General features: G+C 32.1%; 1 protein-coding gene and 1 pseudogene across 4 annotated transcripts; one reads left to right on the forward strand and one right to left on the reverse strand.

Annotated features, from left to right (window-relative positions):
- Positions 1 to 4,284: 4,284 nt before the first annotated feature.
- On the reverse strand, positions 4,285 to 8,613 carry LOC107946130 (peroxisome biogenesis protein 22). Of its 4 annotated transcripts, none has more exons than XM_016880353.2 (9): positions 8,373 to 8,613; positions 7,684 to 7,920; positions 7,530 to 7,577; positions 6,506 to 6,562; positions 6,324 to 6,425; positions 5,166 to 5,231; positions 4,833 to 4,934; positions 4,608 to 4,702; positions 4,285 to 4,464 (listed from the first exon to the last, which is right to left on the reverse strand). In XM_016880353.2, the coding sequence occupies exons 1-9, from the start codon at positions 8,493 to 8,495 to the stop codon at positions 4,458 to 4,460; spliced, it is 837 nt and encodes a 278-aa protein (XP_016735842.1). In that variant the 5' UTR covers positions 8,496 to 8,613; the 3' UTR covers positions 4,285 to 4,457. The 4 variants fall into 4 exon arrangements, with proteins under 4 accessions (XP_016735842.1, XP_016735840.1, XP_016735843.1 ...); XM_016880351.2 differs by having other exon boundaries at positions 7,530 to 7,580; XM_016880354.2 differs by having other exon boundaries at positions 4,285 to 4,702.
- A 603-nt stretch (positions 8,614 to 9,216) lies between these two features.
- Positions 9,217 to 11,474, forward strand: LOC107946131 (RHOMBOID-like protein 3; annotated as a pseudogene).
- The last annotated feature ends 10,872 nt before the right edge of the window (positions 11,475 to 22,346 follow it).

A 22,346-nucleotide genomic window follows, 5' to 3' on the forward strand; every position in this document is an offset into this window, starting at 1 on the left:
GTTATAAATACCTCATGTTGAGAAAAAAAAATAGGGGGAGTTGCTTGGTAAAGAAGAAAGCATAAATTTTCAGAAGAAAGTAAGCTTGGAAACGAAAAAGGTAAGAAGTAGAAGAAAGAGAAGAACAAATTTAAGAGAACCACCTTATTCGGCTTGAAATCTCTTCACCTTTCTCTTTGCAATTTGTTTCTTTTCTTTTGTTATTTTGAACCGTGGGTAAGTTTTGCTTGATTGTTTTTAGTTTGGTGATTATGGGCTAAACATTTGTTAGCTAGAATAATCGTGTAACCCTAATATGGGATTTTTGGTACTTTGCTAAGGATGCTTGTTGTAATATGAGGTTTATTCATTCAAATGCTATTAATGTTTAATGCTTCCTATTGCCTGATCAACATTAGTGGGTAATTGAGTTAATTGCTACTTTTGAAAAGGTTGTGATTAATGGATGTAAAACTTGAATGGTGCATGTTTAATTTCTTGATTTTAAATTTGTAATGATGTAGACATATATTGTTACCGTGTATAATCCCGTAGGAATGGTGCTTGCAATTGTATTCTTGACATTAAATTGGCATAGACATATGTTAAATTAATTAAAGGATTGAACATGGTGACTTCAAGAGAAGCCTATAAACTATTGATTCCAGATTAATAAACTGTCATGTTGTCACAGCATCACTACCAGTAGTTGCATATTAGGGGGGAATAATTATTCTGGCTCTTCAATCCATTACTATTAATTTGTGTTACCGTATTTAAATTGCTTTGCATTCAATCAAATATTTATTTACTTTCCAAGCAGTCAATTGTTGATTTTGCAATTTATGTTCTAATATTTACTACTATATTACTTAATCCGCAAACTGCTTTAGCAGTTTAATGTGATGATGACATGATGCAATCTGAATAGAAATGATTTTTGTGGTTGCTATTTGTTTTTGATGGCTGATGAAATGAATGTCATAGATATAAAACGACATAAGTTCCTCAAAGAATTTAAGAAACGAAAAGTTAATACTTTTCATTCTATGATCTTATTTTAAACCAACGAATCAAACTATCCTATAATTTCGCATTTATTTTTGTGTTATAATCTTATATAAATAGGAAATCTTTAAAAAAAAATTAAATTGAATTCAATAAAATAAATATATTGAAGCATCTTCTCATTTATTATTTTTCTAATTCTATCAACACATTATATTTTAAAACAGTTTTATTATCTTTTACACCTTTTAATTAAATGTAACAAAGGAAACATTTGGAGAATCTTTAACGGTGTTTTTTTCCCTTTTATTTGAAAATACAATTCCATAACTTTGAAGAAGGATTTGAGAAAACCAAATTTAACTTCAATTTAATAAATAATACCACCTTTTAATTACAATTAGTTCTTTCATATTACATATAAGCTACAGTTATCAAATAATTTCATCACATCAAGCTATGATATTTGTTTCACATCCCCCTCTACACAACATTCATATATATCGACTTTCAAACAGGCGGCGAAGTCAAAGATTCCTTTTTTAGGGGACCGAATTTAAATTATATATTTTTATGAATATAATTTTTTTTATTTTAATAGTCTATATTTTTATAATTTTTAGGAAATCAAACTACAATTATTCTAAATATGTTTTTTTTATGACAAATAGTGAATGTGAATGGCTACTTTTTTTTAGACGCACAACTATTAATCTTTCATTCATTTATTTTAAAGGTTTCTAAATTAATAATTGTATGCTACACTTTATATTTTTGTGTTTTGATATAAATACTTTTTCTTCAAATTCTATTATCATTGCTTTAATTATATGTTGGTTTGACATTAACTACAAATCTTAATAGAAAACTATAATATGATATATTTTTTAGATATTTATTTTAGGTTAAAAATTAATCTCTTCTTTCTATTATATAATAATTTAATATTAGTATGAATTTCTATATTATTACCTCATAATTATAACACACATCCCACGAGCATGCACACTAATATATAAATTATATGTGACACTTGTCATGTTTTCAATTAGCTTATAAAGTATAAAAAATTCCATAAATAATGTATCAAATAATTACCCTCTATCTAATGCCATTTAGTCAGGTTTTATTATCCAACTATACCGTTTTTACAATTTATATAATACTTTTTAAGATTTTGTGTGGATATACAAAATATTACCTCATCTTAATAATTGTTTTAGATTTTGTGATGTTTTGTGAAATACAAAATTTTTAATAAATAAGATTTCGAGTAATAAGATAACTCATAAGAATTTATGTATTTATACGAAATATTATTTTATTACACAATACACAAAACATTATTACTTTATCACACTATAATGTTTTGTGTCATTACACAAACACTACCTTATTACATTATTATAGATCTTATGGAATGTATTACTCAATTTCATAATCCCATACAACCTCCATTTGCATATTGTAATAAATACTGTAACATGGTAATTTTTTTATAATAACATGAGAATTGTTTTATGTAAATGGTAAGAAATTTTGTAATATATTGTAATTCATGCTACAAAAAATATGTAATAAATACTATAATGGGCTAAAGTTTTTTGTATTAGCACATCTTACGAGAATTTATATGTGTATTACTGTAGGTGATAAGAAAGTGTGTAATCGAGTTTTTACACAATATATTATAAGATATGTTGTAAATATTGTAATAGGATAATGCTTTTTGTTTTTTTTGGAAAAACACAAAACCTTATGAGAACTGATTGGTCTATTACCAAAAATATTATCTAGGTCGTGAAAAATTGTGAAATCGAGTAATATATATTTTAAACTATATTACACAATATATTATAAGATATGTAATAAATACTGTAATGGGTAATTTTTATTTTTATTTTTTTGTAATAACACAAAACTCTATGAAAATGGTTCTATACACAATATTATGTGGGTCGTAACAAAAATATGTAATCGAGTGGTATGTATTGTAAATTGTGTTATACAATATATTTCAAGATTTGAAATAAATATTGTAATAGCATGTTTTATACAATATTTAGGATAGGGGATATAGGAGATAGGGTTTAAACTCATATCAAACGTGTGTTTGAAAAGAGTTTTAATCACCACTCCAAATAAGTTAAAACAAAAAAAAATATTTTATGTTTATTATACTTATAAATGGAAAATTTATTTTATAATTTCTATTACCCAATATTTATAACACATATAATAAATATTGTAATGAAATAATACAAGTAGTGTTGATACTAATGTTCAATAAGGAGATGATGGGGGCAAGCTGGTTCACCTATGATAGACAGAGAGGAGATAAGAAAAGAGGAAATAAGGAGAATAAATAGTAGGTTATTAGGTCATGTATTGGATCCAAAAATGTTAGAACTAACAATCTCATACTATCATGTGTCCCATTAGGGATATAACAAATTGGCAATACTTTATGATGAGCTTACCCTAAAAATCTTGAGGTAGAAGCCCCCGGAATAAGTCATGATAAAATCCAAAAATTTATAATGTCAAATTGACCTTACTTGTTCAATATTTTTCAACTTTTTGGTTAAATCGGGTTTTACTCCAAAGTTTGTCTCTATGGAGAAGCATGTTTTTTACATTAATAAATAAAAGATCAGGTTAGAGATTCAATCATTATCTTTATTTTTTAGTTACAGATTGGGCTTGTCATAGTTAAAATATTAAACAATTAATTATGTGATTTTGATATTAAATAAATATTAATACAACAATGGTTTAACAAAAATGTGCATTTGATTTACTGATACGATTAGAGATCAAATTTCAATATTTACAATTACGGAAAGGTCAATGCACTATTCGGAGTTTAACTTGGTAAGTATTTCCTACATTTCAACTTGAATTTTTTTATTCAAATTAACCCTTGAATTTGACAATTATCCCACATCAGGACCTAAACCTTTTTTATTCAAGTTAGTCTCTGAACTTGACAATTGTTCTCAAATTAGAGCTTGAACTTTTTTTTTTGTCCAAGCTAATAAGTTCAGGAAGTAAGTCGAAAAGAAAAATCTAGGCCCAAAAATTTGGATTTAACCCTTTACCAAAAAATTAGTTGTTTAACTGGTTGAACCACACAAGTGCTCTCTAGGGACGGTGATAGACCAAATAGATCAGATTTCCAGTTAAACCAATGCAATCGATCAGTCAAGCTTTTTCAACACTGGAATACACGCAATATTCCCATAACAAAGCAATAACAAAGCGAGTAAAGCAGCCAACTCAGTAGAGGCAACAATATAAGAACTTTTGTATGATTGCATATCCTTGAAAGTAAATTACAAATATTGGATGTAGTTCCTCCAGTAAAAAAAAAAAAGAAAGAAAGAAAGAAAAAGAAAAAAAGTTCAAACGTGAACCCCTCCCTGTTTCACAAATTTTGAAACAAATAAATCTTCTCCCTTATAGTTATCCTAAAAACTGACATCAGCACAAGGGGTGCCAAAAGAAAGAAAAATATCAGGCTTTAACCAAAAAGGAAGCATACAAGGGCCAAAAGGGAGCAAACAACAACTTCAAAACATATCTGCATGTTTTCATATCAGTTCAAGTGTCAAACTTACCCAAAGAATTTTTCCAAGGATGGAGAACTGAGCACTTTACCCGTAGTCCATTCAGTTTTGACAGGGGATACGTGGAGCTGATATTTGATGAACCTCTGCAAAGAATAAAAATATAAATTCCCAAAATCATAGGCATTGTCAAGAGAATATTACTGATATTGAAACATTTTAAGTGCTGCTGCGAAAGAATTATCTTGAAGATTATGGGAATTAATCGAATAATACAGCTAACTGGGAAACTATTTCAGGATTTGTGTCGATATGCCAATCAGGTTCTAGCTGCCGAACAAAAGATGTCCTCCCATTCTCTGTACTACAAAAGAGAACCTGCAGATTCATTTCAGGCAAAGTAAATACTAAATATATGAACCAAAACATGATAGAACATCAACATTATGAAATTAGGAAAGGAAAGATAATCAACCAATTTATATCCTAATACTTCATAGCAGGCACCAGAAATCATGGTCCTGACATATCCTCCCTGACTGGAGGATCAATTAGGCTTGAGATATCTAAACACAAGTTATATGCAATCACAATCGGGCCAATGCTTACCTTGTCCTTCACCAAGCCACCGGAGGTGAAAATCCCTGCATTTTCCAAGGCCAGAAGAACATTTTTCTGCACACAAACACTTCATGAAGTTAGTCACTAGGAAAAACACATGATGTAAAAATATGCTAGTAGCCTAATACAAGCACAACCATGACAAAGAAGTACCACACAACTATTGCATGCAATAAAGAGGAATACTGCAAATATCTAGTTATGGTATATTATCTAGGATTAAATTTTATATTTTACATAAGTGATTGTAATGTCAATATATAGTAAGGTTATTTTATATTAGATAGCATTTTTACCTCTTTTCCGAGTATTAGGTTTTTAGGTTATGTATGGTACTTTTCATTTTATTAAGGTTTTGGGTTTAGCTATAAATACCTACGTTATTTTAGCTTTATTTAGGCTTAAAAAAATAATTATTTGAGGTACTGTGGTCATTGAGAATTTCTCCCTCTATTCTATCTGGTTTTCTCCCCCGTTCTCTTGTCTCCTCCAATTTCCTTTCTGTCTCCTTAAGGCTTTACTTGGTAGAATGAAAAGAAAATTGAAAGAGTAGAAAAATAGAAAGATGAAAAATATAATTGTTCTTTCCATTGGTGTGCTTGGTAGGAAGGATGGAAAAGTTGAAAGAAAAACTAGTTGTCTTCCCATTCGCTACTTGGTAGAGTTGAAAAGTAAGAGGACGGAAAATAAAACCTTTTAAAATTGCATAATTTTGAACTAACATGCATGCACCTCCCATTTTCTTTCCTCTTATCATTCCAATTTGGAATTATTTGTTTTTATGCATTAGCATGTACAATAGGCATCTCCTTGTTTCCTTTCCTACCAAGCACACTTAAAATTAATTTTCTTTCCACTTTTCCACTCCCTCCAATCCTTTCATTTTCCCACGTGCCCAAGCACACCCTAAATGTTCTTGTCCATTTCTGAGTTATTCCCTATCTTCTTATGTTCCGTCTCCTCTAGCTACTTGTTCAATCAATATTATGCATTCAGTGCAAAAAAGTTAGGTGTTTTGCTTTTAATTAGAAGAATATACCTATAAAAACCTTGAAGCACCTAATATGTAAGAAAGATATTGAAGGAAAATTGATAGCATTGGAAAAATAAGCATAAACAATACCATAGAACAAGGTTTGAACTCACTTCGCTTTCATCGTCAATAACCCTCTCCATGAGATAAAGATCACAAAATTTGGTAATCTCCAATAGCACATCCAACACAGAGGGCCTTACAGTTGCTTTTGTCTATCCAGAATGAAAGAGATCAAATTAATTATTTGCAGATACTAGTTACAAAAACAAAGCTCACCAAAAAGATTACCCACCTGCAGCTCCTCTGGACTGCTTTCCTCAAGGATCACTCCAAGTAAACGACATGTTACCTACACCAATAAGTCATCAAAACATTACAGTTGGAGGAAGAATAAAAATTGGTTCTGCCCAATGGTTTGTAAACTGCGTAAGCATCAAATACCGGCATGTCACTGATCTTAACAAGCCAGTCATAATTATGCACAAAAACCTGCTTAGCTGAACTTGGATGTCACTTTGCTTATGGGAAAGTTTAGCTAAAGTTACTAGCAGTTATATGAGAAAATTAGCTATTTCCAATAGCTAATGCATTCTAAATTATAAACTTAATTAATATTACCAGAATCAATTCATCCAATTCAGCTGCTAGTAGTAGTATGATAGCTTTTATAACCAACAACAGTAATAATTCTCATCTCAGAAATAACTAAAGTACTAACCACATAATATAGGAGTTGGGTGCACATTCAAGGTGCAGGCAGATTTCTAAAAGTTAAAGTTTACAACAGCAAGAAGCTGTGATAGCAATTCAGTTAATACTGCTGATTGGAACTAGATATTACATTTTGACATTTATTTTAGAAATTTATTCTGATAAAGTATCCAGTGAACAAACTAAATAAGGAGATAGGACCGTTTAAAAAATTGACAGTAACAAGGTTCCTATAAATCCCAATACTCAGAAGAGAAAACCCTTTAGATAAGATGGTTATATGAGAAGGCTCATAAAAGCTGTTCAGCAAGCCAGACCAGTGTACTTAGCTACAAGCATATAAACCAAAAATTTTCAAGCAAACATCACCGTTAATGGCGCCTAGAATCCCATTAAGAAAGATGGCCTAGAATCCCATCTCCTAAAGAATCTCATTTCGACAAGTAAAAACTTTTGCTGCTTTTCGAGAATTGCGAGCATTGATTATTAACCCTTACCAAAGGAGTGTGATAATTGTGACTAAAAATCCTACTTCCAGAAACCAACAGACACAAATAAAATAAGTACTAAACAATCCTTACAGCATTAAGGAGTATGTAAGTTACCTTTCTACCTTCATTCAGTTTCTGCCTAACTATTTGCCCCAATGTTGGCTGCTAAATAAGGAAAAGAGAGATGCAAATTACCAAAAAGAAAAAATCAAGACCAATCTAATTGACAATAATAAACATATCAATCTGTTTTAGTAAGACGCGATACCTTTACTGGCTGGAAAAACTCGTCAAAGGTGTTTTGTGCTCTTAAATCCTCTGAAGATGAATAAACTCCAGAAGGCATCAAAGTTATATTTGACTGAGTACTGATAGCAGTGCTACTAGTTATTGGAGCTTGACGTTTCGGTTGCCTTCTTGTTGGTGGTGCAGGTGATCTTGTGAACCTATAGGTAAAGATAATTGCAACAGCAAGCCCTGCAATAGCCCCAACAGATCGAGGATCCTGATGCAGTAGGGATGTTGTAAGAAACATACGTTATTATCCAAAACATTTCAGTTACACGCTAACTTATCTGGGCTGAAAAGAAAATGAAGGATGAAGTAAGAGTAGTTCTACATGCCTGAGGGCAATGTAAGTTCCCCCCACCCCCTCCTTTTTTTTAAAAAAAAAACCCAACCATCCACCATACATGCATATAATTGCTAGTACTACGGGTTTGTTTGAGGTTTATTTGCCACATTCGAGTTCAAAAGTCAATTGGGTAAAAAAGAAGTAACATATGAGACGAAATTAACATCAATTACCAAATCGATATTCCGCTAAAATCACCAATAAAGGCCTAAATTCTATAACTAAATATTAAGAACATAAAATTCGCAGTCTAACAACAAGAAGGTGCATCAGATCCGCGAAAAAAAAAACGAGAGGCGGATTTAAGAGAGAAAGAAAAGAACCAGTTTTTGGAGAGAGATCGAGAAGAGATTGGACATTTTGAGGGCGAGATAGGTTCCGAGCCGCTTGATCAGCTGAATGAGCTCGTCCTTGAATGAGGATAAATGCGACGGCGGCTCAGCCATAACCGGTCAATTGATAAGACGATGTGGCGGTTAATGAAGTAAAGCGTCCTTGTTGTGGCGTAATAGAGGAAGCTTTCAGATTCTCAGGTGCTCACCATTTTAATTAAATCACTCCTCAAAATTACAATTTCTCTCCGTAAAGCCCTTCTTCTTGTGCGTCAACGATTGATGGTAAATACGAGTTTCGATTTCCCCTCTCCTTTTTGGTTATTTTTTTTTCGGTTAGAAAATAGATTTCGACTGTTTTAATGGAAACGAAATTTGAGTTTTCCTTATCGGAGGATAATATTCTACTTGTCGTTTATATAATTTCTTATGTTGCCTCAATAATAATCTCATTATATTTTTGTTATTGTCACCTTTTAGAATTTAAAAAAAAAAAGAGTAATAAAAATGATTTATTTAAATTTAGGGTCTGTTTGATAGGGGAAAATATTTTTCGGAATTGATTTTCCCCATTTTTCAGTGTGTGATTGGAGGAAAATATTTTCTTTTTGGAAAATCAACTACAAAACACGGGAAAATGCCTTACAATTTTTGGGATATTGTCTTACCGATTCAATCTCCGTAAGACATTTTCCTAAAGCTTTCAGGCATTCTTCTCCCTTCATCCAGTAAGCTCCCTTCATCCATTCTTCTCCCTTCCTTCATTCCTTCAAATTTCCGTTATTGAAAGCTTCATTTTGGTTCAGAACTGGAAACCGCTGCTGGTACGTTGCAATTCCATTTCCATTTTTCGACGGTTACTTTGTTTATTTTTCATTTCTTTTTGGCTTTTATGCTCCGTTTATTTTTCATTTCTTTTTGGCTGCTACTGTCGTTGCCATTTCTGCTTTCAAATGATGGGTAAGCTTCCTTCTTCTTTTATTCTTCGTTCGGTTGTTAATGCTGGAAGCCATCTTTCTAATTTCCACTCTTTCTTCTTCTTCTAACACCATTGCTACCCACATCGACTGCCTAAGTAAGAAACCCATGTCCATGCCTGTTAGAGGAAAGGGAAAAACAGATCACCGCTTCGATAATGTTGATCATGCTTTGAGTTTGTTCACGTCTTTTTGCTGTCTCTGGTTTTCTGAGATTTTGTTCAGTTTTTGTGTTTTTTTTAATGTGATGGGAAATTGGGTTGGAATTGAAGTTGAGGGTCCTTTTGCAACTTTCAATTCTAAAGAAGGGGAAAAAAATTGATTGCAAGTTTTAGATATGGACTGACGGTATCTTTTAGAAGTTGTTCATGTAGGAAGTTCTTATTTGATGATTCAACTGCAGTTCCCAATTGATCTTCTATAGGATTATCCTTGGATCATGCTAAAGGATATATCAATCTGTGATTTATTTTGATTCTATTGGAAATTTGTGTCTGATATGATTGATATTATTTAAGGTTATTATTAGATTTGTTCTTCCTTGTTCATTTAGCAGCAATAGGAATTCTCAATATGAAATGTCATGGTTTGCTTTGTCTATAGTAGGGGTGTAAAAGTGCTTGCAAACTACTTGAAGAAAGACTCGAACTGGGTCGAGCTATCAATTGAGTCAAATTTGAGCTTTGTTAAATAATGGCATGTCTGGAAATCATGGACTGGGTAATGAAGTTAGTTGCTTTGTTAATTTAAGGATTAATGGTTTTATAGGAACTTAAGTTAGTTACTTTGTTAATTTGGGTAATGAACTTTGTCTGGAAATCAAGGACTGGTTAATGAAGTTAGTTGATTTGTAGCTTTATTTTTGTTTTTGTATGGTCTAATGCAAATCCTTTTTTTATTATGCCATGTCGTCGTTGATAATCGCGAGTTGTGTAATTTTATGTTGTTCTTTCTCCACCTCCTTCAGATTGGAAAAATTGGGAGCCTTAAAATGGGACAAGGTAGTGCATGGCAATCAAACGTGGAGGCTTATCACTTGCATCTGGCTGCACGCTGGTGTTATTCATCTTCTTGCAAACATGTTGAGCTTGATCTTCATTGGAATTCGCCTTGAACAACAATTTGGATTCAGTATGTTATCTGTTCCCTTTTGCAGTGGTAGCGTACTATCGTCTCTTTTCATTCAAGGTAGCATTTCTTTTGGTGCCTCTGGTGCTTTATTTGGCCTTCTTGGAGCAATGTTGTCAGAGCTGCTGACTAATTGGACTATCTATACAAATAAGGTAATATTAGTTGCCTCGGGTTCCTATCTACTTAGAAATACAATGAAGGGAAACCAGAGTTATATGTGATTTCTTTTTTCATGTGGCTTGAAAAGTAATAGAGGATATTGATTTTTTACCTTAATTTGTAGGCTGCAGCTCTGATCACACTCACGGTCATCATTGTCATTAACTTAGCAGTGAGGATTCTTCCTCACGTCGACAACTTTGCGCATATTGGAGGTTTCTTAACCGGTTTTCTCCTCGGTTTGTTTTGCTGCTTCGTCCCCAATTCGGGTGGGTGGGACGTAAACATCTTCCTGCCAGTGCTCGTGTAACATCTAAGCATAAAGCATACCAATACCTATTTTTGGTGATAGCTATGGTTTTACTCATTGTTGGGTAAGTTCTCTCAACCCTACATTACTAGTTTAGCAGCTCGTGTTTATAATTTTGGTCCCGTTTGTTTAATTTCCTCTGTTTTCCTTTTTCGAATGATGACAGTTTCACAGTGGGGTTGGTAATGCTGTTTAGAGGAGAGAATGGACATGACCATTGCAGCTGGTGCCATTACCTGAGCTGTGTTCCTACATCAAAATGGCACTGTGGGAACTAAGCAGACCTTTATTACATATCGTTCCCTGATTCTTTTCTGGTTTCCTTTACATTTTTTACATTTTTTAATTTCTTGGTGTTGTTACGTGCCTATGTGTATATATATACATACATACATACATACGTACATGGTTAGTTTTTAGACTTCGAGTTATTTTATTCACTGTTGTTATGTGATTTGACATTTTATACACAAGTTGGTCTAAATATATATAATAAGCGATTTTACTTGAAGAAAATACGAGAATATCTTTCAGTTTTTCCCTATAGTTTTAGCTAAAGGTTTTGGCTTTGCATTTTTGTGTGCTGAGATCAATATTTACTTTCCCTGAGGTCGTATCTATAATCTAACTTTGTCTCTTTGGACATTAAAGGATGAAAGTTTAATTATTAGAGAATTAAGCTTTGCCTTTGCAAGTAATCAATATTAAACATATAAATACCTTGTTTATGATATATTAAAATGGAATTAAGTAGACATTAAGCATTAAGATTCTCAAAACTATTTATTATATGTTACTCATCAATTCACTCATAAATTTCACTTACCATTTCATTTTAGCCCAAATATAGATTTATAGGACATAAGGATATATGGATAGAACACTGAATCACTAGAACAAATGTAAAAACAACTTTTCCGGAAAATATTTTCCAGTAAATCATTTTACAGAAAAGTAAAACATTTTCCAGAAATCATTTTACGGAAAACATTTTACTGGCAATCAAACAGACCCTTAATATACAATTTTATAAGTGTTAACAACTCTTAATATTTCATATCAGTATTTTAATTAGAATAAAATATTTAAATTAACTAATGACGTTATAAAAATTAAGATTTTAAATTATAAAAAAATTAAAGTATAGAGATTAAATCTTAATTTTGAGCGTAATATAAGGACCAAAGCTGAATTTGATCATTATTTCTATAATTTCAAAAAGAAATAGAGTATCAAAATTAAAATTAAGTTAAAGAAAAGAGAAAACAAACAATGGGAACATGTCGTGGCCATCCTTTTATAAATTGTAAGATCGATACACGAATAAGTTGGCACCGAAGATAATAGTTTCATCTTGTTTAAGATATGACGGAGGGCCGATAAGAAGGGTAGGCAGGAAAGAAGTTAATGGTTTTCCCCCTCTCCTTAGGCTCCTATATCTTCTCTTTATGGCTAAGGGATCCATCATCATTTTTGCAATTTATTCTTCAAACTTCATTTAACATTTTGTCAACTGGTGCATTTAGCTTGCGAGAGTCTTAAGCACTAAGTGGTTGAATCCCCTTGATTAGATTCAGTTGTGAATTAGTCTTTACCAACGTCGGATCTAGACATCATGGAAATATAAATATGGGAACTTTTTTCTTGGTGTGTTTGCACTTTTGATGTTTGAATTTCAACGAATGATTTTTTAGAGTGGTTTTAAAAATTGACTCAACACCATAAAAACCCTTGGAAACTGATACCTAATAATGCAAAATTCAAGATAAAAAAAGAGATAAAGATTAAACAAAACAAAAGAGCTCTATGGAGCCATTGAATTACTTGAGTTCAAAAATGTCAATTAACAACCAGATTTTTCTCTGACACCCTTTAATTGAAAAATCAACTAGAAATGTCAATAAGACTATAAAGAGACTTAAAATTTGAAGACTTCTTTAACTTAGCAAAGTAGCTTGAAAGAAGAATTCAAACTCTATAAAAACAAGTAAAGAATCTATCCTTACTCAATATCACAACACTTTTCATAGTAAGAAAAATGGTTAAATACAAAATTGGTACTCGAACTTGCCCATTTCTTCCAAATTGGTACTTACGGTTTCTTTTGTCCTAGATTGGTACCCGAACTTTTTTTCCGTCCACTGTATTGGTATCCGAGTCTAACGTCGTTATTTTTTGCTGACGTGGCAACGTTAGCCAATCACGTGGCGCCATGTGGTGTCCTCTTTGACCCTCTTTTTTCTTTGTCTTTTTTTTTCATTTCTATTTTCTTCTTTTTCCTACCATAGCCGCCATCCGACCTCCTTCGGTGAGCTCTCCGACCAACAACGACCACCATCCGGACTCTTTTCGAAATTAATGGTTTTGAAATGGAAGAAGAGTTGGGTAATTCCAAAACAAAGTGAGCTCGTAATCACAATCAAAACATATTAGGTGACTTAGAAAAGCAAGCAAATTGCCTTGATTATCAGCAAAATTGGAATGATAATGCAACCTGATAGCCTCTAGCATCTTAGACACCTCTTGAGCAATCTTTGAGCATTTCAAGAAATGGTAATCAATCTCATTCAAAACCAACATCAGATTCACACTAGCAACAACCTTTACCATTCTCTTGAAATCTGCCGGAGCTATTTTAGAATGCTCCATTTGTACTTGTTGTTTTAGGGTTTTTTGTGTTTTCACATTCGTGGTCTCTTTCAATAGAGATTCACAAATATTAATTCAGGTCAAGGATTCTCAGCTTGATGATCCAAATGGATGATATGTGATTAGGTTATTTCAATGCCGAATCAAAGTCTGTGTAATTGGATCGAAGTTAGCTGTGAATTTCATAACCTTACTATTGTTTCGATTACTCTTTCGGGGTTTGGAATCTCTGGTGGTTTCCATTTGAGTTTTGTCGAATTCATACCCTTCGCTGGGTTTTGAACTCTTTATCTTGTTGAAAAAGTACTGACGATCGAACCAGATTGGGTTTTCCATGTTTCATTTTTGCAAATAGTTGAATTGCATAAATAGGATTTCACTGCAATTTTTTGTGAATGCCTGTTTGGATCTGGGGGGAATTTTTCTTTTTTCTTTTTAAAAAATGATTTAATGGACTTTTTGTGTATAATGGTGTATTTGCATTTAGATCTTAGTTTGCTTTACTCGGGTTTGGAACTGGTTGAGAAGCCATTGTGGTTGTTGCTAGGAATAAAGTGGTGGATGTTTGGATAAGAGGAAAGTGAAAAAAAAACGGTGTGGCAGCCATGAAGCTAAAAAATGGGAGATGAAGAATATAGGAAAAAAAGGTACAAACAAGACGACACGTGGTGTCGTGCGAGTGGCCAACGCTGCCACGTCTGCAAAAAAGTAACGACGATAGGCTCAGGTACCGATATAGTTGATAGAAAAATGTTCGGGTACCAATCTAGGACAAAAAAAAACATAACGACTAATCTGAGAGAAGTGGATAAGTTCAGATACCAATTTTATATTTAGCCCTAAGAAAAATAATTACTTTATTGATTGATTTGAAGTAGGTTGCGAAGCCTCTTATTTATAGGTTAGGACATAGATTTTGAAATAAGAAAAGGTAAACTTATTTAAATTTAAAAACAACCTATTTATCTAAGATAAATAAAAATAAAAATAAAACTAGTAATGTTTATTTATCTAAAATAAATAAAAGGATAAAAGCTAAAAGAATCTAGTTTATATTTAAAAGCATAAATAAAAAAAACTTATCTATCTAAAACAAATATAGGATATTACAACTAAAAAAGATATTTGTCTAATTATTATAAATGTTGTCCAAAACTCAAATATGTCAGGATTTCATTCAAAAAATTGTTCAAATTTAACCTTATCCATGCTTGTATCATTTTTTTATGAAGGCTTAATTGATTTTTTGAATTTTTCCTGAGGACTCTTTTACCATTCGATCATGTAACACCTCGATACCTAACTCGATTGTCAGGTTCGAGCTACAATGTGTCACATTCATTGTCAGAGCAACTAGGATCAAATTATATTCAACTTAGAACCATTAAACATCCAAAATATGAGTAATACACACGTACAATACAATATGTAATCATTTACGAGTGTTATATGAGTTTACGAAAGCTCTTTTGAGGTCAAATTAGGACCAATTTGTAAAGATTCCAAAATCTCAGATTGACGCTGCAACTTCAAAGGTTCCTCGTCGCGACATAACTCACTAACTAGGCCTCGTCGCGACGTTGAGAGTATGTTGTTGTGATGTGACTCTTTATTTTGAAAACGGCCAAAATGGCACAAAGCTGCTAGTAATTCATTTCCATCAACACCAATTTCAATTTGAACCAAAATGCCTTTTCCAATATACATTTCCAGCATTTTTCATCATTCACATATTCATTTATAATTCATATTTATACATACTGTGTTTGACACTTATGCAACTTCAAAACATTACCAAATGGACATATACATTTGAGTATGATCATAAATAGTTCATATTCTCATATAAAGCATTTAATTGCCAAAACCATCCACACAATCCAACCATTTGATAATTTCTAATTCACTAGTCTAAGTTCTAATATGACATAATCATATATGCAAAAACTAAATCAACCTAGGTATATGCCATATAATGAACAAAAAGAGACTATACAAGCATTGTTGAGTTCGGGATTGCCTCCTGCATGCTGGAATCACTTCTCAGGGCCTCGAGATGAACCTAAACATGTGCACAAGGAAACAAATCGTACGCTAAACAATAAAGCTCAGTGGTATTTCCATTATTCAAGTCAATATAATACGAATTCAATCAGTTACACACATTCAATCTCAAATTCTAATATCAATAAATTCATATACAATTCATACTAATCCTCGATCATATATTTGTAACACCCCTAGCTTGTAACCGTCGCCGGATTAGAGTCCCGAGGCATTACTGACCAAAACACAACTCAGAACAGTCTTTCATTTTAAATTATGCACAAATTATATTAACTCAATCTGAAAATTTTTAAACTCGAATAATAACTAGTAGCTAAATCATATAATTCACATTCGCACATATAGATCACTTAACCAACGAAAAACCAATCATGCTTTACTACTTTTAATACATAAGCAATTTATGCTTTAAAATTTAAACATATCAATATTATTTATTTAATCACCTACTCGGCCCAATTAATATACATCATATCATAATATATATACTATATAACTCCAATAATCGAACCTTATGACCAAAGATCATGGCACTCTGAAATTCAATCAATCAATACTCTTAACCTTTTTAAAATTTGTACCAAGCTATCATACATCAATAAAATATTGCATACTTTATAAACCCATTATTCGAACCTATTTACTATCATATTCTTACCATTCAAATATTTATAATATATTCAAGCTTATATCATTACATCATATTTGCTAAGCTTATGTCAAATCATCCATTGCATATATTTATTTCATTAGCAAACTTCTAGCCATGCTATTTTATAAACTATGCACATATGCATACTAAGTCATAACAATCCATATCTTTAACTAATCATCAAACATATCATTTTATAAGACATATATACATGCGCATAACACTCTAAAACAAAGCCATTTCTAAATTCAAATACCAAATCATGGCTAACCCAATTCATTAACTAATTTATAAAAAAAATAGCAATTTGTATGTTATGCATATGCTCACATTTACTTAGGTTAAGCTTTTCACACATCTTATTAGGCATACAAAAAAAAAACATAAGCAAGCTTCATTATACAACCAAATACATTTGTAAACATTACCAACCTATGTGCATTATACCATAGTCAAGTTAAACAATTTTTGAACATAAGCAACAATTTTAAGTACACCAATTCGCATGCTAATTATCATGCCCCAACACATAAACACAACAAATCAATTATCCCTATATTCAGTCATTAAATTTAGCTTCAAATGATCAAACCAAACCATTTTAAAACATGTAGTTAATTACCATTTCAAATTGCACCCAAATAACCATTACACCATCAATGGTATACTCATCTTTCTGTCTTCTTACCAATTTATTCATGCCGAATCATGTCATCATAAAACACACAAAATAACCACATATCATACTTCCAAAATATGCTACCTATAAGACCGAAAATGCATATACATCATTTACCACCTTCAAGCCTATTCATTAAACAAATTGTACATCCAAAATAAGTTAATAATAAGCCACACCAAATACCAATTTATCGTTTTATAGCAAAGTCATCACATAGCTTATAGATACATGCACCGCGATTCAAATACACATCCATCTACTACACAAGTTATAACATAAAACACATTTCCATATGAGCTAATTTGTTGGCCGATTGTTTATCATGCTTTTTATTACTCATTGCCGAATCATAAAACCAAACCCTTCAAGCACGTAAACCATGAAACATACCTCCAAAATAAGTATAAGTCATACCACATACACACAAGCCATAATATTAGCTCATATGTTCATAATCAAGCCGTTTTCACATGGCTAAACACATATACAAATTTCAAGACCAATCAAAACAAATGCTAGCTTATACATGCCTTAAGTTCATAATTCAAGTTTTAAAAATACCAAAATATTGTTTGATAGTGTGATAGATTTCCTTGATGATCCCCGAGCTCGTAACTAGCTTCCAAAATCTATAAAACAACGAACGAATAATCACACAGTAAGCTTAAATAGCTTAGTAAGTCATAAGCAAATAGTTTATCAAAGACCATTTATAATTCATACAAGTAGGTCGAATACTCCCAATCTTGAACACACATATATATAATCATATTTAAGCAATTAGTTCACATTTTCATGTTATACCACAATACTTACCTATACTTCCACACTTCACATAACTCAAACATACCTGAATCGTTTAATTCAAACTCACATTTGGTTTTGTCGTATCATTTCCTGTTGAACCATTCGGAATAAAAAAGGATACTCGAATAGCTCAAAAAGCTCGTACAATGCCAACGTCCCAGACATGGTCTTACATGTAATCAAATAACGATGCCACTATCCCATACAAGGTCTTACACGAAATCATATACGATGCCAATGTCTCAGACATGGTCTTACACGTAAATCTCAAATCGATGCCAACATCCCAGACGTGGTCTTACACGATATCACATATCGAAATCCTATGGTTCGTATGGGCTTTCGGATGTCGTAATTCAGTCGAATTAAGCTCGTAAACAATTCTTCCATACCTAAAAACAATTCGACATTTACATATATATTCATTAAAATTCAATTCGGCATTTATAACACATATACATTCAAATTTAACGATATTTATTTACTTACAAACTTACCTCGTACGGACACGAACGGATCGGAACGACTATTCGACAACCTTTGATTTCCCCGATCCAAATCTAATTTCCTCTTTTCTTCGATTTCCCCAAATTTTACATTTTTGACATTTTAGTCCTTAATACAAAAATACACCAAATGCACAAAATTCATCAAAACCATGCCTTAGCCGAATCTTCCTATGGTCCCCAGCAGCCCATATATTTCATTTATTTCACATTTAAGCCCCTAAATTTTCAAATTTCACAAATAAATCCCTAATTTGAATTTTTATCAAAAATCACTTACTTAAACATGATAACCAAACATCAAAAATTTATTTTTATCATCAAACAACAAATTCATCACATTATCAACAATGGCAAATCTCAAATTCGTCATCAATTCCGAAAATTAAAGCATGGGCTAGGTAATATACAAAGCAACGATATCAAAAACGTAAAAGTTATCGAAAATCAAACAAAATCCATACCTCAATTTAAGCTTCAAAGTGCCGAATCTTTAAAGCTTTCAAATGGTTCTTTTTCTCTTCAATATTCGGCCAAAAGATGAACATGCATGGCCATTTCCTATTTTGTTTTATTTTAATTACATTTTATTATCTATTTACCAATATAACCTTAATGATTTAATAATAAAATCATATAATGCATGCCATTACCGTCCATTCATGTATTCAATGGCTAAATTTCATTTTAAGGACTCCATAATTAATTAATCAAAGCAATTAAGCACTTTAACAATTAGAATGCCATGTGATTAAGTCCTTTTTGTAAAATCTAGCATACAAACGATAAAATTTTCACACAAAATTTTCACACATATAAATTAACATGCTGTAGACACCAAAAATAATATTAAATATTTTTTTGACTCGAATTTGTGGTCCCGAAACCACTGTCCGACTAGGGTCTAAACCGGGTTGTTACAATATCAACATATATATGCCATAAAGTGTACCAACTCTGTCAAATGGATCAATTATACATTGTCTCAACTAAGAAACTATATGAACATATCATACCAATATCATTAGTGTTTATATTTCATTTCAGTATAATACATTCAATCATATATGTTTTTCATTTTCAAGTTGGACCAATTCATTCGCTAACTTTCCAAATCGGCCCTCAGGCTTGTTTGGACTGTTCGCATGATTTTTCACATGCTATCGATAATTATATATTGTATATATATACCTATAGTACAATTTCATAACATAGAAACCTTTCGAGTATCATTTAACCAAATCACAATTTATATCCCCTATTAACATGTCTCAGACTCAAATGAATATACGAATCCTAACCAACACAACAATTTGGTACTTAATGCCTCATCAGAACTTCCGAAGTAAATAGATTGCGCCCAGCGCTCATGGATATAACCGAAGTAAAAGTTGTGCCCAACACTCATTAGAACGTTCGAAGGAAAATGCGTTCAATGCTCATTAACATATATTCAAAGTAACCCGTAGTTAATCTATCCTGTGACATGCCAACTATATTTGACTTTGCCCAAACAGTTAATAGGGTAATCAATTATCTATTTTCATTATATAGTTCAATTCATATTCCATCATTTGCAATTCATCATATATCATAACATGTTTGAACTCAATTCAGTGCCAATATCATATTTACGCTATTTTCTATTCTATTCAATTTAGTCCTCTATCTCGATAATCAGTCCCAATCATATCAATTCAATTAAAATAATAATTCTTAACTCACCTTAATGCCAAATTATGCAAAATATAACAAATATGCAATAATTAAATTGATCCTGAATCATAGAAATACAAACCGAGATCTCGTGTTACTTGCCATTGGCTCTCGCTTTTCCCTTCCCTGTCGACGACTTGACGACGTCTTTTGCTACAAACAATAATTCAATAAATAAACAATATCAAACTCCATTCATTTCACATTCAATTACAAAGTCAAATATATTTTTTAATTTATCCGATTTAGCCCCTAAACCTGGGACAAGCATAACTTTCGATCTAAAGCTTCGGATTAAAATCCAATTTCACATTTACTCATTAGAGACCTTATACTTTCTATTTCTACTAAAATTTCATAATAGTTTTGCATTTTTTTCAATTTGATCCATAATGTACGAAACTAACAACTAAGCTTTATAATTTAGTCTTAGTCATTGTCATAATCTAAGCTTAATTTCTATCAATTTCCCACCCAATTCATCCAATTCTCAACAATGGAAACTTATCAAAACTTAAAAATTTGAACAATTTGATACACGGGCTAGCTAAATCAAGCTCTCGTTGAAACACCACTCACCCATCTCTATCGTCGAATTAGCAATATGGGATACTACAACAATTAACATGACAAGAACATACAATTTCAATTCAAAATATAATTTTAAAATAATTATAAATAATCATTTAATATTCATGCTCTATATACAAAAACGTGGCTTAAATTGAGCTTACGAAGCTCTAAGATTAGTAGGGACTAATTAAAAACATAACATAAAAGCAGGGTAGAAATAGAAAATAAGGGTTACATGGCTGTGTGGCCAGACCGTGTGATAGGTTGAGGCTGTATGGTGCAATATCACATAGTCATGTTCCTAAATCGTGCAACAGATTGATGCCGTGTATAAAAGGGTCACACGACTGTGTCACCAAGCCGTGTAACAGACTGTGGTCATGTGTACCTAAAGTCACCAAAATCAAACAAAGTACACAGCCGTGCCACATGCCTATGTGACGCACACGGCCATGTGTCAAACCGTATGATAGACCGTGTGTGCCATATGGTACCTTCAAAAACAAGTCATGCATATATTTTCTTTCTTAAGCTTCAAGCATACCGTTAATCATCAATCAACCTATTCAAAACACACCAAAAACATATCAAAACATGTCATTTGTCTAGTTCTAACCAACATGCCATAAGGCACCTTCACAAACAACATCCAAAGCTAATCTTAACTTCATTTTGTATCCAATTCATGATTAGTGGTGTGTCGTTGTAAGCACAAAAAATAACCTATACCTAAGAAATAACAAAAAGAATAGTATAAGGGAAGTAGGGTCAAATCCTCAGGGACTGGATCGCTATAGCTTTTTGTTTTTTAAAATCCTAGGCACAGTTGTGCTCAAGAAAAACGTCTAACCTGGGAAAAAAATTTAAAAAAAAAACAAAATTAGAAATATGAACGAGTTAAAATTAAATAAATTGAAATTGCAATTGTAAAAAGAAACAAAGTTGAGGGAAAGGGGTTTTTCGATTTGAGTGATTCTAACCTCTGGTTATCTTGATCCTCATTGGATTCAATTATAGGCTTTTAGGTGATCATTCTTATTATCGAATAAGCCAGTTTTAGTGGAAGAGGACGCCTACGACCACCAGCTCCACTTAGGTTATAGCCTTACGATCTAGAGGAACCTGACTCTAGCCAACTGTCACTTTTATGAGACCGTCTTACACTAGATCATCATTTCTCAGTGGCAAATGCCACGCCATTTCGTCTCTTAGGCTCGACAACCACTGACGCGGTAAGTTAGCGAACTGACTGTGCAACCTTCTTAAAATATACAAAGCGGCCTCCTTTGCATAAGATGAAAATTTTACTTTTGGAAAGACATGGACAGAAGTGTCAGTCTTGTAATGCGGAGAAATGATGAATACTAGTTGAGAAGGGTTAAGAGCGGGTTCTAAACCTCAATTAAACTCTTTTGGAGGAGTCTTGATAACCTTTGGCTAGATGAGTTTTGTGGCTCATGCTTTTCGGGGAAAAAAACACAAGTTTAATGGAATGGAATTTTATTGGAAAATAAAAGGAACAAAAAGGCTAAGAGCCTTAGGGGGAATGAGGTTTTTGCAGAAGTGATGAGTGTATATTCATGTCACTCCATCCCCTATTTATAGTACATAAAAACTTAGTTTATTCCTATTTAAACTCTAGATGATAATGTTTAAAAGATATAATTTGAAATTAAATCTAAACAATATCATAATAATCCTAACAATAATCCTAAAAATAAAATTCAAATTTAAAT

Source organism: Gossypium hirsutum, chromosome D12 (genome assembly GCF_007990345.1).
Source record: "Gossypium hirsutum isolate 1008001.06 chromosome D12, Gossypium_hirsutum_v2.1, whole genome shotgun sequence".
Classification (NCBI taxonomy): Eukaryota; Viridiplantae; Streptophyta; class Magnoliopsida; order Malvales; family Malvaceae; genus Gossypium; species Gossypium hirsutum.

Coding starts and splice junctions, on each gene's coding strand:
- LOC107946130 (XM_016880351.2), bottom strand. CDS start 8,495: ATGGCTGAGCCGCCGTCGCATTTATCCTCATTCAAGGACGAGCTCATT. Junction 7,921..8,372: donor CGATCTCTCTCCAAAAACTG/GTTCTTTTCTTT, acceptor CTACTGCATCAG/GATCCTCGATCTGTTGGGGC. Junction 7,581..7,683: donor AGTTTTTCCAGCCAGTAAAG/GTATCGCGTCTT, acceptor TTCCTTATTTAG/CAGCCAACATTGGGGCAAAT.